General features: G+C 45.1%; 1 protein-coding gene across 2 annotated transcripts in view; it reads left to right on the top strand.

The window, feature by feature from the left end:
- Nucleotides 1-13,119, top strand: part of SARDH (sarcosine dehydrogenase) — a 179,246-nt gene that overhangs the window by 54,204 nt on the left and 111,923 nt on the right. For both annotated transcript variants that reach the window (XM_068134325.2, XM_068134326.2), the window contains exons 6-8: nt 3,174-3,274; nt 3,413-3,517; nt 9,987-10,116. In XM_068134325.2, coding sequence (XP_067990426.2) covers nt 3,174-3,274; nt 3,413-3,517; nt 9,987-10,116 — 336 coding nt within the window. The remainder of the gene's footprint in view (nt 1-3,173; nt 3,275-3,412; nt 3,518-9,986; nt 10,117-13,119) is intronic.

Raw genomic sequence — 13,119 nt, 5'->3', positions numbered from 1 at the left:
CAAAATATATAAAAAGAGGGAGCGGAAAACAAGATGGGGAGAGAAGGGGAAGCACACAAACACAACATTTGAGAGCAGGGAGATGTGTGGAAGGGAGAGGGCTTGGGGGGCGGAGGCGTGGGAAGGGGGGGGGGGAGGGACAAGTATAAAACACAAGGACACCAAGGACTTCCAGGACAGAAGTTGGTATTTCAAAAAAGTGGAATTGGGGTGAAATTAGCAGGGGTAGAAAAGATCAAGGTTTTGGATGGGGGAAGATAAGAGATGGTGGTGAACAGCTGTTTTAAAGACCTGGAGGGTGGAGTGGGATTGAAGAGAGTGAGGGAGTTTGTTCCAGAGGCGGGAGAAAAGAGGAATGAAGGAGTGAAGGTGAGCAGAGAGTCTTGATTTTGGCAGTTTGACCATAAGAGGGTTGCAGGCAGATCTTGTGTGACCTGTAGGAATATTTGCGGGACAGAGCCCAGAGAGAGCTGGGGGGGGCAAGGCCAGAGAGGAGTGGGTAGAAGAAATTATTTTTGAGGTCAACTTAGGCCAAAGGTCAACAACTTATTTTAGGGATTGCGCAAGTATCGTGCTATGCACGACATATTTCTTGTTATGACTTTGTCCAAAAAAATTTTTTGTGTGTTTATAAGCCTTGCATCTCAAAGCATACCTGGTGTTGGCCTAATGGTTAGGGCGATGGGCTTGGGACCCAAAGGTCCTGAGTTCGAATCCCGTTCAGCTGTTGAATTAATACCATGTGGGGTTGACTTAGCCTGTCATCCTTCTGAGGTCAGCGAAATGAGCACCAGGGTACTGGGTCTTCTCTCAAGGAGGTTGGTGGGAGGATTTGCACTCCGGCCACAGTAAAAACACCTCATGCCGTACGTAGCACACACAGTGGTGTTTGTCGGGATGGTGCTGGGGAGTCGTCCGAGGATGCAGCGACGTGCTGATCCAGCATACGCTCCCATTTATATATATATATATATATTGAAAGGGAGAGGATGGGTATTTTGGGAAGGAATACAACACAACAACAACATGCATTTTAAAGGCCATTTTCCCTGCTAGAGCGGGGGTTAGCCTATTTTTTGGGAAGGAATGGAAGCAGTAATTTACTTTTGTGGATCGGGGAAGGGTGGGGACTCATGAAGTAGATGGGACCTGAAGTTGGAGATGGAGCCAGGTTGGCAGATCGAGATTGGAAAGATATTTCCAGAGTGAGGGCAGTGTTTTGTGTGGGGTAGGATGGTGGGTGGGTGGGGGGGGCGGGGGGGTGAGGGGTGAGGTGGGAGGGGTGAGAGGGCGAGAGAAGATGTAGAAGCGGATGTTAGCCATGTTGGAGCAAGAAGACAGGAAGATAGGTGGGCGAAGGACGCATGGCTTGCGGACCTCCTCTCTGTTCGTAGTCAACGTGTGGCCCTGAATGGGTTTCTCTCATCTCCCCTTCCTGTTCAGGCTGGAGTTCCCCAAGGCAGTGTTCTGGGCCCTGTGCTTTTTATGGTCTTCATCAATGATCTCTCCGACTCTCTGGAAAATCCTCTCCATCTCTTGGTTGATGACTCCACTCTCTGCCGCTCCATTCCTCATCCCTCAGATCGGCAGTCTGCAGCCTCCTCACGCTATGCAGACCCGGACAAAATCACAGACTGGTCAAACAAGTGGAACATGTCTTTCAATCCTGACCAATCCCACACTCTTACTATGTCTCTCTGAAAAGACCGACTGGACAACCCTCCCATCTACTTTCTCAACAATCCTCTCCAAGAAGTTCTGTCACTCAAGCTTTTGGGTCTCACTATCTGCCATGATCTTTCCTGGGAAAACCACATTTCCAAGCTGGCCTCCAAAGCCAGTCGCCGACTGGGCATCCTCCGTGGTGCGAAGTCTTTCCTTGGCACACCTGAGCTCCTCACCACATACAAGGCTTTCATCCGCAGCTCAATGGCATACTGTTCTCCCCTCTGGGCCGGTGCTCCTGCCTCACACCTAGCTCTGCTTCACGCTGTTGAAACAAAAGCTTTCAGAATCATTGGAATCTCCCGCGATGAAGCTAACTCCAAGGGCCTTTCAATCACTCACCGCAGGCAGGTAGGTGGTCTTTCTGTCTTATAACGACTCCTATCCGTCCAAGCTCCCCCAGCTCTATCTCTGCTTTGTCCCCCAAATATTCCTACAGGTTGCACAAGATCTGCCAGCAACCCTCTTCTGGTGAAATTGCCAAAATCAAAACTCTCTGCTCACCTTCACTCTTTCATTCCTCTTTTCTCCCGCCTCTGGAACAAACTCCCTCACTCTCAATCCCACTCCTCCCTCCAGGTCTTTGAAATAGCTGTTCACCACCATCTCATATCTTCCCCCATCCAAAACCTTGATCTCTTCTACCCACATTAATTCACCCCAGATCCACCTTTTTTTGAAATACCGACCTCTTTCCTGGAAGTTCTAGCAGTGTCCATGTGTTTTATACCCCCCCCCCCCCCACCTTCCCATGCCTCCTCTCCCAAGCCCTCTCCCTCCCACAGATCTCCCGATGTCCCTGTTCTCTGCTTTTGTACTTGTGTGCTTCCCTCTCTCTCCCCATCTTGTCTCCCGCTCCCTTTATTGTATGTTTTGTGGGTCCTTTTGTTTTTTTTGTGATTGATGTTAGCTCTTACACGAGCCTCGATCTTGTACACAAAAAGAAAAAAAAATAATAATTAGAACTGTACCTAATCACTTCAGTTACCTGCAATCCTGAGTGCAGTACTTAAGCCACAATAGCGTAACCTATAATTATTCTAATGTAAACTTAAACTGCCAGGAAGTATATGAGAATACAACTGCAGTTTTAACTATACCCTTTCTAACTATATAACTTTGAACGGGTGATCATCACACGATTAGCGATTCTATACACGTCTGACTCTTAAGCACCTTTCGTAAATTAATTGAAGGGACAGATAATTTAAACATATAAATATAGTAGATAACGAACTGATCTCAATTATCCCTTTCCTTTGGCCATTTTCATGATCATGACCATCTGTGTTGTTAAGAGTGAATTAATGGTAAGATTTTTTTGATCCTTTACACCCTTTACCACAATACTTGAAGAGACATGTTGTCCTTGCAAACCCATAATAAAGCCAAATGCTGTACTGATGTATGAAGGTACAATTGCTTTAACCCACCACTGTTCCCCACAGGAGCATGGGGGCGTAGATTAGGTGCGATGGCTGGGGTGAATGTTCCTCTGATGGCCATACGCCATGCCTACGTCATCACAGATAGGATCGAAGGCATTCAGGTGTAAAATCCTCATCCGAAGCAAACTTACAGGATTGAATCTCTTCTTTCAAGTATCTCGTGTTTTAAGCCTTGATGATTGAGGAAATATTCTCTAACATGCTGAACGATGTGATTGTTCGGACTATCCCCTGCATAGAACATGCCCAACGTTCGTGACCATGATGCATCGGTCTATCTGAGGCTTCAGGGAGATGCTCTCTCTGTGGGCGGTTACGAGAGCAACCCAATCTTCATTGATGAGGTGTGAAAATTCTGACATTATGGTCATGACACTGTATTCCGTGAAAGTGCTGATTATCTTATTAAAGCTTAATTCACTTCCTCTAATTTGTTATGATATTTCTCTGCACTTCAAAATTATCTGTTGATAGATATTTTGATAGATAGTTAAGATAGATATTTTGGAGAACATGTAGCTTTTGAACCTTTATTGTGGTGTTGTACAACACACATGTTTGGGGAATCTGCAAAAAAATATGCACCTCTAATTGCAGTCTTCACGTGGTGTCTTTAATTATCTTTGCAGGTGCGGACTTGGGGCCATAGGACATGTGGACTAGGAACTTGGGCTTGGCTGGAATGGGGGACTTGGGCATGCGTGGACTGGGAGCTTGGGTACATACGGACTGGGGACCGTGGGCGCGCTTGGACTGGGGCCTTGGGCACCTGAAGTCCGGGACCTTGGGTTCACGTGGTCTGGGGGCCTTGAGTGTGCAAATTTGGGCCTTGGCCACACGCGAACTGAGGCCTTGAGCACACGCCGACTCAGGGCCTTGGGAGTGTGCGGACTGGGTGCCTTGAGCATGAGCAGACTGGCAGCCTTGGGCATTTGTGAACTGGGGGCGTTGGGCGTGTGTGGACTGGGTGCCTTGGGCATGTGTGAACTGGGGGCCTTGGGCGTGTGCTGTCTGCGGGCCTTGGACACAAGTGGACTGGGGACCGTGAGCGCACATGGACTGGTGCCTTGGGCACACGCAGTCTGGGGCGTTGGGTTATGTGGTCTGGCGGTCTTGGGTGTGTGAACTGGGGGCCTTGGCCACATGCAGATTGGGGCCTCGGGCGCACGCCAACTGGTGGCCTTGGGCATGTGCAGACTGAGGGCCTTGAGACGTACGTGGACTGGGGGCCTTGAGAATGCATGGACTGGGTGCATGCAGACTGGGGGCCTTGGGGTGTAGACAGGGAGACTTAGGCATGAGCGGACTGGGGGCCTTGGGTGTGTGCGGACTGGGGGCCTTGGGTGTGTGCGGACTGGAGGCTGTGGGTGCACATGAACTGAGATAAATATAGTTAACATGAAATGGCAATGTTCAATCTGCAAATGACTATAGAGCCGTACAACCAGACTGAGTTGCAAAGGGGTTTGAGCATCTGCTCTGGGTCTTTTATTGCTTTTTTTAGGTGGTCATTGGTTTTATTCTTACACAGGTCTACTCATAAGAAAGACTTAAAAAAACAATAGAGTACCCACACAGCGCTAACATGATATCCCACGCAGCATTAAAGTATATAGAGTCGGGCCTTCCCATTCGTGGTGGTTACCTTCTTGTAAATCCTTGTTAACTGTAAATCCACATACTTAGTGGGTAATAGGGAAAATAGGATAAAGGACTTCAGCTTTAAAATTTGTCCAAACTGTAGTTTTAGAACTTCCTTAATTTCCTCGCTTGGTGAGGAGCAAAACGTGATGCCATATCAAAGGCGCTGCCGGTACAAACAGTGCTTTTGGTCACGCCGCTTCTCCCGAGCACACCGGCTGTGTTTGTCAAAAGCACAACTCCAGTGTTTTTCATGTGGGTGTTTACGTTTGTGCATGGATTATATTGTAAGCATTAATTGTGTATAAAATAAAACTTTAAGGTGTATTTGTTTGAAAGGTAAATTGTTATGTATTTTAAAGAAAGACTTAAAACGTGGTCTTGGGTTCACGTGGTCTGGGGGCCTTGAGTGTGCAAATTTGGGCCTTGGCCACATGCGAACTGAGGCCTTGAGCACACGCTGACTCAGGGCCTTGGGCGTGTGTGGACTGGGTGCCTTGGGCATGTGTGAACTGGGGGCCTTGGGCGTGTGCTGTCTGCGGGCCTTGGACACAAGTGGACTGGGGACCGTGAGCGCACATGGACTGGTGCCTTGGGCACACGCAGTCTGGGGCGTTGGGTTATGTGGTCTGGCGGTCTTGGGTGTGTGAACTGGGGGCCTTGGCCAGATACAGATTGGGGCCTTGGACGCATGCCAACTGGTGGCCTTGGGCATGTGCAGACTGAGGGCCTTGAGACGTACGTGGACTGGGGGCCTTGAGAATGCATGGACTGGGTGCATGCAGACTGGGGGCCTTGGGGTGTAGACAGGGAGACTTAGGCATGAGCGGACTGGGGGCCTTGGGTGTGTGCGGACTGGAGGCTGTGGGTGTGTGGGCTTTTTGGAATCTCCCGCGATGACGCTATCTCCGAGGGCCTTTCACTTACTCACCGCAGGCAGGTTGGTGGTCTTTCCGTCTTCTACCGACTCCTCTCCGGCCTTGCTCCCCCAGCTCTCTCTGGGCTCTGTCCCCCAAATATTCCTGCAGGTCGCACAAGATCTGCCTGCAACCCTCTTATGGTTAAACTGCCAAAATCAAGACTCTCTGCTCACCTTCACTCCTTCATTCCTCTTTTCTCCCGCCTCTGGAACAAACTCCCTCACTCTCTTTAATCCCACTCCTCCCTCCAGGCCTTTAAAACGGCTGTTCACCACCATCTCTTATCTTCCCCAATCCAAAACCTTGATCTTTTCTACCCCCGCTAATTTCACCCCAAATCCACTTTTTTGAGGTGACATTTGTCTTCTTTCCTGGAAGTCCTTGGTGTCCTTGCGTTTTATACCTATCCTGCCTCCCCCCAGGCCCTCTGCCTCCCACACATCTCCCGATGTCCCTGCTCTCAAATGTTGTGTTTGTGTGCTTCCTCCCCTTCTCTCCCCATCTTGTCGACCGCTCCCCTTTTTATATACTTTGTTTGCTTGTTTGTTTGATTTGTTTGTTTGATAAATGTTAGCTCTTTCACGAGCCTCCACTCTGTATACACACAAAAAAAAAAAAAAAAAAAAAAGATTTTCATTTAATTAATTTATTTTATTTATTTAAGGGTTTTTTTATTTAAAGTACGCCTATCCTTGTGGATGCACGTCTGTTCAGTTATTTACATCTAGACCCTTTAGGAGGAGGTCACAATATTTTGGCCTGACAGGAGCTCAGGGGAGCTGCATATATTTTGGTCTGTGTGGGAAAACATTGACAAAATGTAATAGTATGATTGTCCAGGTAGTCTTTTTGAAAATCTTGGCTAGGTATATAAGATCCCAATTGGGTTTGCAGGTCTTGCTTTGTTTTAGACTGGATATTCATTTTAATTGCAGTCATAAGCACACAATAATGCCACTTCCTGTTTGTGGCCAAGGTGGACCACTCGTTGATATGGTGTGAATGCTTTCACAAACAGGAGGTGAAAATGTTTCTTGAACCTGAGAGCTCGATGAAGTCCACCAGGAATAACATGAGATGAGAGATGAAATCTGTAACTTATGGTGGCAAGCCAGCTGGCAGGATCATATTTGGTGACAATTCCTCAGCACAATTCTCTGTTTATTGAGCATGAAAGGTTAGCCATAGGTGTTGGGAGGGGGGAGGGGCGGGGGGGGGAAGACTTTAATCTCTCTTTTTCTCTCATATACCATAATCTTCACAGAGCATCAGTGCCTCCGAAGCAGCTTCCTGAGCAAGGGTTATATTAGGTGGTTTCCTTAATTTCCGTCCCAGCAGTAGTTAGGGCAGCAATCTGGAATTTGTTCAGGGTGTTGGTGATAGTTCGCTTACTCCTTGCGAAGAATGCCGTGGGATCTTTAACGTCCACCAACTAATGCCGGCAGATGGGATGCCCAGTTTAACACCCATCAAAGGGGCGGCACACGCATTGATGAATCACCCTGCCTGTGAAACACCGGGATGACAGTTTACAACTTGGTCAGGATTCAAACCCAGGCTAGTCAGCTTAGAGGTGAGTGTGCGTACCTTTAGGCCATCGTGCCAGCCCCAGACTTCAATACTTCGTTTTCATGGAACTGCACACAATTGATTTGTTTTTCAAGCACAGGAGCAGTTAAAGACCCTAAAGATCTCCATTCCACACTAGATGTGGGTCGCAATTATTAATATTGCAAGCAACGTTTAAAATTGCTTTCAATCGAGTAAGCCGAGATAAAAATTGCTGCGACACGGTAGTGCTGGATGTTGTTTCCATTTCAAATCTGGATGTTAAAGAGATGATGTTATCCAAGCTAAATGTATTCATTTCACAGCCTTTGTGTATTGAGCACAATGTTCTGCAGAATAGAATGAATCAAGATTTGAAAACTGTGAAAAGGCAAAGGTGAATGTGCAATTGTTTGACCAGTGGAAGCACGATCACTAGATGCCGCCATGCAGCTGAAGGTTTGATTTATCCGATTTGTTGATGTTGGCAGATTGAAAAGCTTCACAGGCACATCATAATGTCAGGACGTGTTGGGATGAATGGACTGAACTCCTTCAAGCAGGTTCCGATACTCATCTTTTGCAAAGATATTCGGACAACCATGCTGTCTGTTGGTTAACGCGTGGAAGCAAAATGGATGTACAATTTTTTTTTTTAAAGAAGTTTTTTCGTTGATCTAAGGCTGCACATAAATTTGCATGACCTTGCACATGAATTACTTGCAGGGATAAAGACATCAGTCAATAACTGTGTATTTTGAATGAATTACAAGGCTGGGCTTGAAAAATCGCCTGCCTGATGTCCCGTGGCACTCAAATTTTTCTGTTGGGCAACCGTAATTTCCTTGCTAACATCCCAACGGGTAACCATTTGTTTTTTCAACACGTACATACCATTGATGCCAAGGGTACGCAAATTTTTCTGTTGGGCAACCGTAATTTCCTTGCTCACATCCCAACGGGTAACCACTTGTTTTTTCAACACATACATACCATTGACGCCAAGGGTACGCAAATTTTTCTGTTGGGCAACCGTAATTTCCTTGCTCACATCCCAACGGGTAACCACTTGTTTTTTCAACACGTACATACCATTGACGCCAAGGGTACGCAAGTTTGTGTGTTGGATTTTACACAGGAAAACTGGGAAGAATTATGACCTGGGAACTTACCAGAAGCGGGAGCAGAAGATAAAGAAATGTGGAGTCAGAAGGAGGAGCCCCCTGCCAAGCAAGGGGATGTAGCTGAAAACACAATATATTTTTTATTCTTTGAAGGGAATTTACAAAACCTGCACATGGTGAAAGTCCATTTCTTTCTTGGGAGTGATACCTTTCGAAAGAGTTCTGTTAAAACTCATGTTCAATCTAAAGTTCACGTTATGTGTATTCTTGCCAAGCAAACTAAGTAAAATCTGCAAAGCACAGCTATGAGATGATTTAACTTTCAGGGCATGCAAAATTTCGATAATTGCGGTTTTTAAAGTTTGAATTGAATTAGGCAATCAAGAAGTGGCGGAGGTCAACCAAATTTCTGGTGTGGCCTGCACAAAGGACGATCAATCTTTTCCTTCAAGGACGTTGGTTGCGATTCATATCTGAAGATGGCTGTTCACGTGAAACCTGAAAACTTTCTGATAAATTTATTTGGAAAAACTGATTCCCAAACAGCAAACACTCTCTAAGATAAGAGACAGCATAACATGTTGTCAAGGAGTGTCCAGGAAGAGCATAGCACTTGCTTCCCATCGTTTATCCAGAAATTTGGAATTTTTTCAAGGTCCTGGAGATAACTCGCCCCCTCTTATGAATGACACCTTCACATCTTCATCGTCCACTGCATAATACTGGCAGAAGGGATGCCCAGTATCCAACATAGGGACGGTGCACATATCGGTGTGTCGCCCTGACTGCGTAACACCGGGATAACAGTTTATAACTAAGTCGGGATTTGAACCCAGGCTAGACAGCTTAGGGGTAGACATATCTCTAGGCTATACTGTCAGCCTGTTTATTATACACAAAACGTTAAAGTGCATTGGAATATCTGAGTGTCTTGGTTGTATAACTATTTCAACGCCCCTCATAAATCACATCCAGGATGGACAAAGACATCACAAGACACCATTTTATTAGACCAACAAGGACATTACTGAATAAAAAACAAATGAACACTGTCTAAGAGATTTGTACCTGAGATCTGAGTCTCGTTCAATGCGTATATCAAATAGTAATAACAAGCAGGCGAACATAAATTTTAATTTAAATATTTAAAAATTTTTAATTTTTAATTTTAATGAATTTAATTCATCATTGGGCCAGAGAGGTCAATCTCATTGGATGTATCCCCATTATCAATGCCCATGACCATATGATGTCCAGGGCTATCGGTCCTTTGTTATGATTAGTCAAAATATGAAAAAATTGTTTAATGCACCTTAATTTGATCAGCGATGTAGACTTCCCTTAACGAAAAGTAATTGTCGTCATTCCTTCATGGGACTCCTACATTTTATTTTTTAAAGCTGGGCCAGTCTGAGTGGTCTGTAATGGTATCTGATGGTTACCTTGGTGTCCGAATGATGGCAGCAGCTGAATGACGCGACTTCTCCGCAGTGGCATGTATTCGCCGGTAGAGGGATTTGCTTACATTCTTGCTCAGAGAGTCTCTATATCTTGCACCTCCATCCCCATGTTGTCTACAGCTCTCCGATGACTTTTCATTCGGCCTTTATGACCTCGACTGGGATGTGTTCTCTCAACTCATCCAAGGAGCCATTAATCGTGTACCCTCACTTGCACACACAGGGATCAAATCAACAGTCTGTGGACCAGGTAAAGCACTATACATACAATAACAGATGTTTCTTAATCAAATTTATAGATTTGATTAAGAAACATCAAATTTAAGATCAAATACACGCATTCTCAACGACAGTGGTGGTTTAAGTTTAAGATACTTGGGTAATGTGGTGGCTTGTTGAGCACATTTAATTGACTGGCATCTCAGAGGTTGTTGGTTGAAATCCAACTGAAAGCAGCATTTTAGGGATTTGGATTCTATGCTTCAAGGAGGATCGAGTTGGTTTCAGAACTGCCACGACATTGATTGTCGAGTAAAAAAACATAAATCGTTATCCACCTTAAGGGTGGGGACAATTTGGCTGCTTCACCTGGTGTGGTCTACATGTGAGGCTATTCCACTCAATGTGGTTGACTCTTCCCCCTTGTTAGAGGTCATGGGTATGACCGTTGCCATATGCTTACAAATGTAAAAAGTATGACATTTACTAGGGTCATGTGTCCTCTTATGCATGGTGATGATTTTGATTTATCAGGATTGTTACATTTACTTTGCATCATCTACTATATAAGAGCCATTGGTCTGTCTGTCTGTCTGTCTGTCTGTGTGTGTCGCCATTTTTCTCAGAGATGGCAGAACGGATCTTCGTCAAACGTTCAGAGATTCATCAGTGAGTGCCTGGGAGTATTTTAGGCAAAAACAAAAAGTTCTTTTTTTTAATTTTAAAAAAATCTCTATTGCCTAAGCCTTTTTCATTAATGACAGTTATAATTATATACAAGTACACATTCACATAAATAAATACAAAACAATTCACAAACATTTGAACACAAATAATAAAACAATTCCGGAAGTGTACGGAGTTGGTAGGAGGGCTTCTTCTTCGTCCTGGATGTCATCATACTTAACTTAGAAACGTGATGAACGGTACATTTACCAGCATATATTCAACGAAAAGGTAAAATAATGATTTGACATTTGTGGTGGATTCTGATTTGGATGTAATTGCTTTTCCATTATATTTGCCCTCATTTAAAATATGTTAATGTTTCTTTTTCGCTTGAGCAATGCCGGGTACTCCGCGTCTAAACACTTATATACTTTACTCGGGGTACAAATACAACTTTGGCTGGGGGGTAACATAGGCCATGTGGCCGCAGCCTCATTCGGAGGTGAGGGTGACCTGGAAAGGAGCGTAGATTCTCAATGTAAATATGTACTGTGTAGCGCCACCTGGTGATGGTGGCAGAGGGTATTATAATTTCCTTTTTTTACCTGTGCAACACTGAGGTTAAAGCACTCTTTGAAAGGGTAAATTTTTCCTCCTTTCCTTCCCACCCTCCCTCAAGACGGAGGGGCCTGTCAAAGCCCCCCCAAATATGTATATGTAGTATATCTTTCCTGTCCCCTTCCCCTCCCCCTTCCACTCCCCCCACTTCTTTACTCACCCCTCCCTCTCCTGCCTCCTCACTCCAACCCACTCCGCCCCCCCCCCCCCACATTCCCTCCGACAACGCTGGGTACTCCTGCTAGTTTTTACCTAAATTGAACATTTGGAAATATTACAAACTGGGCGGATCATAGTCAGATATGACTGATCTGCAGAAATGTGCTGGTTCGTCCAAGGACTCCCTCTTGTTACCTCCACCACTAAAGATCGACGGAGATTGGGTTTTCACCTCTGTTTGTCTGTCTGTCGGTGAACAGGATATCTCACAAAGTTATGGACGGATTCAGAGGAAACTTGGTGGAGAGGTTGGATGTGACGAGGATGAATTGATGAGATTTTGGTTTAGGTCCAAATCCAGATCCGACCTATCAGTGGGATACAAACCATAAACTGTTCAGCCTCGTGGAGGTTTGCGCTCTACCTAGTGCTGTTCTAGTTAGTTTCACCTCAAAGGGGATGCAAGACTAATGCAATGCCCCTGTCTGTCTGTCTGTCTGTGTCATTGGTTGTTATCGTGGAATGGAGTCCTCCCATGTCTCGATTGATCCACCTTCTTGTGTGTGTGTGTATGTGTGTGTGTGTGTGTGTGTGTGTGTGTGTGTGTGTGTGTGTGTGTGTGTGTGTGTGTGTGTGTGTGTGTGTGTGTGTGTGGGCACGTATGTGTATATGTACGTACAGTCACGTGAAAAAGTAAGGACACCCCATGTAAAGTTTTGACTTTTTCAACATATTTCAACATACAGCTATTTGATCTTCATTTCAACAATATTGATAGATAAAGGTGATATTATATAACAAATATCATGAAACATTTACATTTTGTAGTCCATTGTATAATTTAAATAAACATAAATGCAAATTTCGCATGTGGAAAAAGTAAGTACACCCCTACATTTATCACTACTTCAAATACCTAAAATTAGAATCAGGTGCACCAGTTCAGGTGCAAATGATTAGAACATCGTTAGAGGATCTTGGAGGAACCTGTCTTATTTAAACCTCAGACATTTAGTTTGGTTTGCTCTTTGTTGTTGAAGTGTGCGGCGTCACCATGCCTAGATCAAAAGAGCTCTCTGAGGCCTTCAGAAAGAAGGTTATAGATGCCTACAAGTCTGGGAAGGGATTTAAAAAGATCTCTAAACAATTTGAAATCAATCATTCGACTGTCCGGAAGATCATCTACAAGTGGAGAAGATTCCAAACAACTTCCAACTTATTCAGGCCAGGCCGCCCCAGCAAGTTCAGCCCGAGAGCAGACCGCAAGATGCTGAAAAGTCTCTAAGAACCCCAGAATGCCATCACGGGACCTATAGGTAGCTCTTGCCACTGTTGATGTCAAAGTGCAGGAGTCTACCATTAGAAAGAGGCTGCACACGTTTGATCTACGTGGGAGGTGTCCCAGGAGGAACCCATTGCTGTCCAGAAAAAACATCAGGGCAAGACTAAAGTTTGCCAATGAACACCTAGGCAAAGACCAGCACTTCTGGAACAATGTGCTCTGGACAGATGCGTCAAAGGTAGAGCTATTTGGCCACAGTACCAGAAGACATGTTTGGCGAAAACCAAAGACAGCATTTGACCACAA

The sequence above is a fragment of the Myxine glutinosa genome, chromosome 13, assembly GCF_964187855.1.
Source record: "Myxine glutinosa chromosome 13, kmMyxGlut1.1, whole genome shotgun sequence".
NCBI classification, from domain to species: domain Eukaryota; kingdom Metazoa; phylum Chordata; class Myxini; order Myxiniformes; family Myxinidae; genus Myxine; species Myxine glutinosa.
The sequence above is the reverse complement of the archived record's forward strand: the minus strand, read 5'-3'. Positions and strand labels throughout refer to the sequence as shown.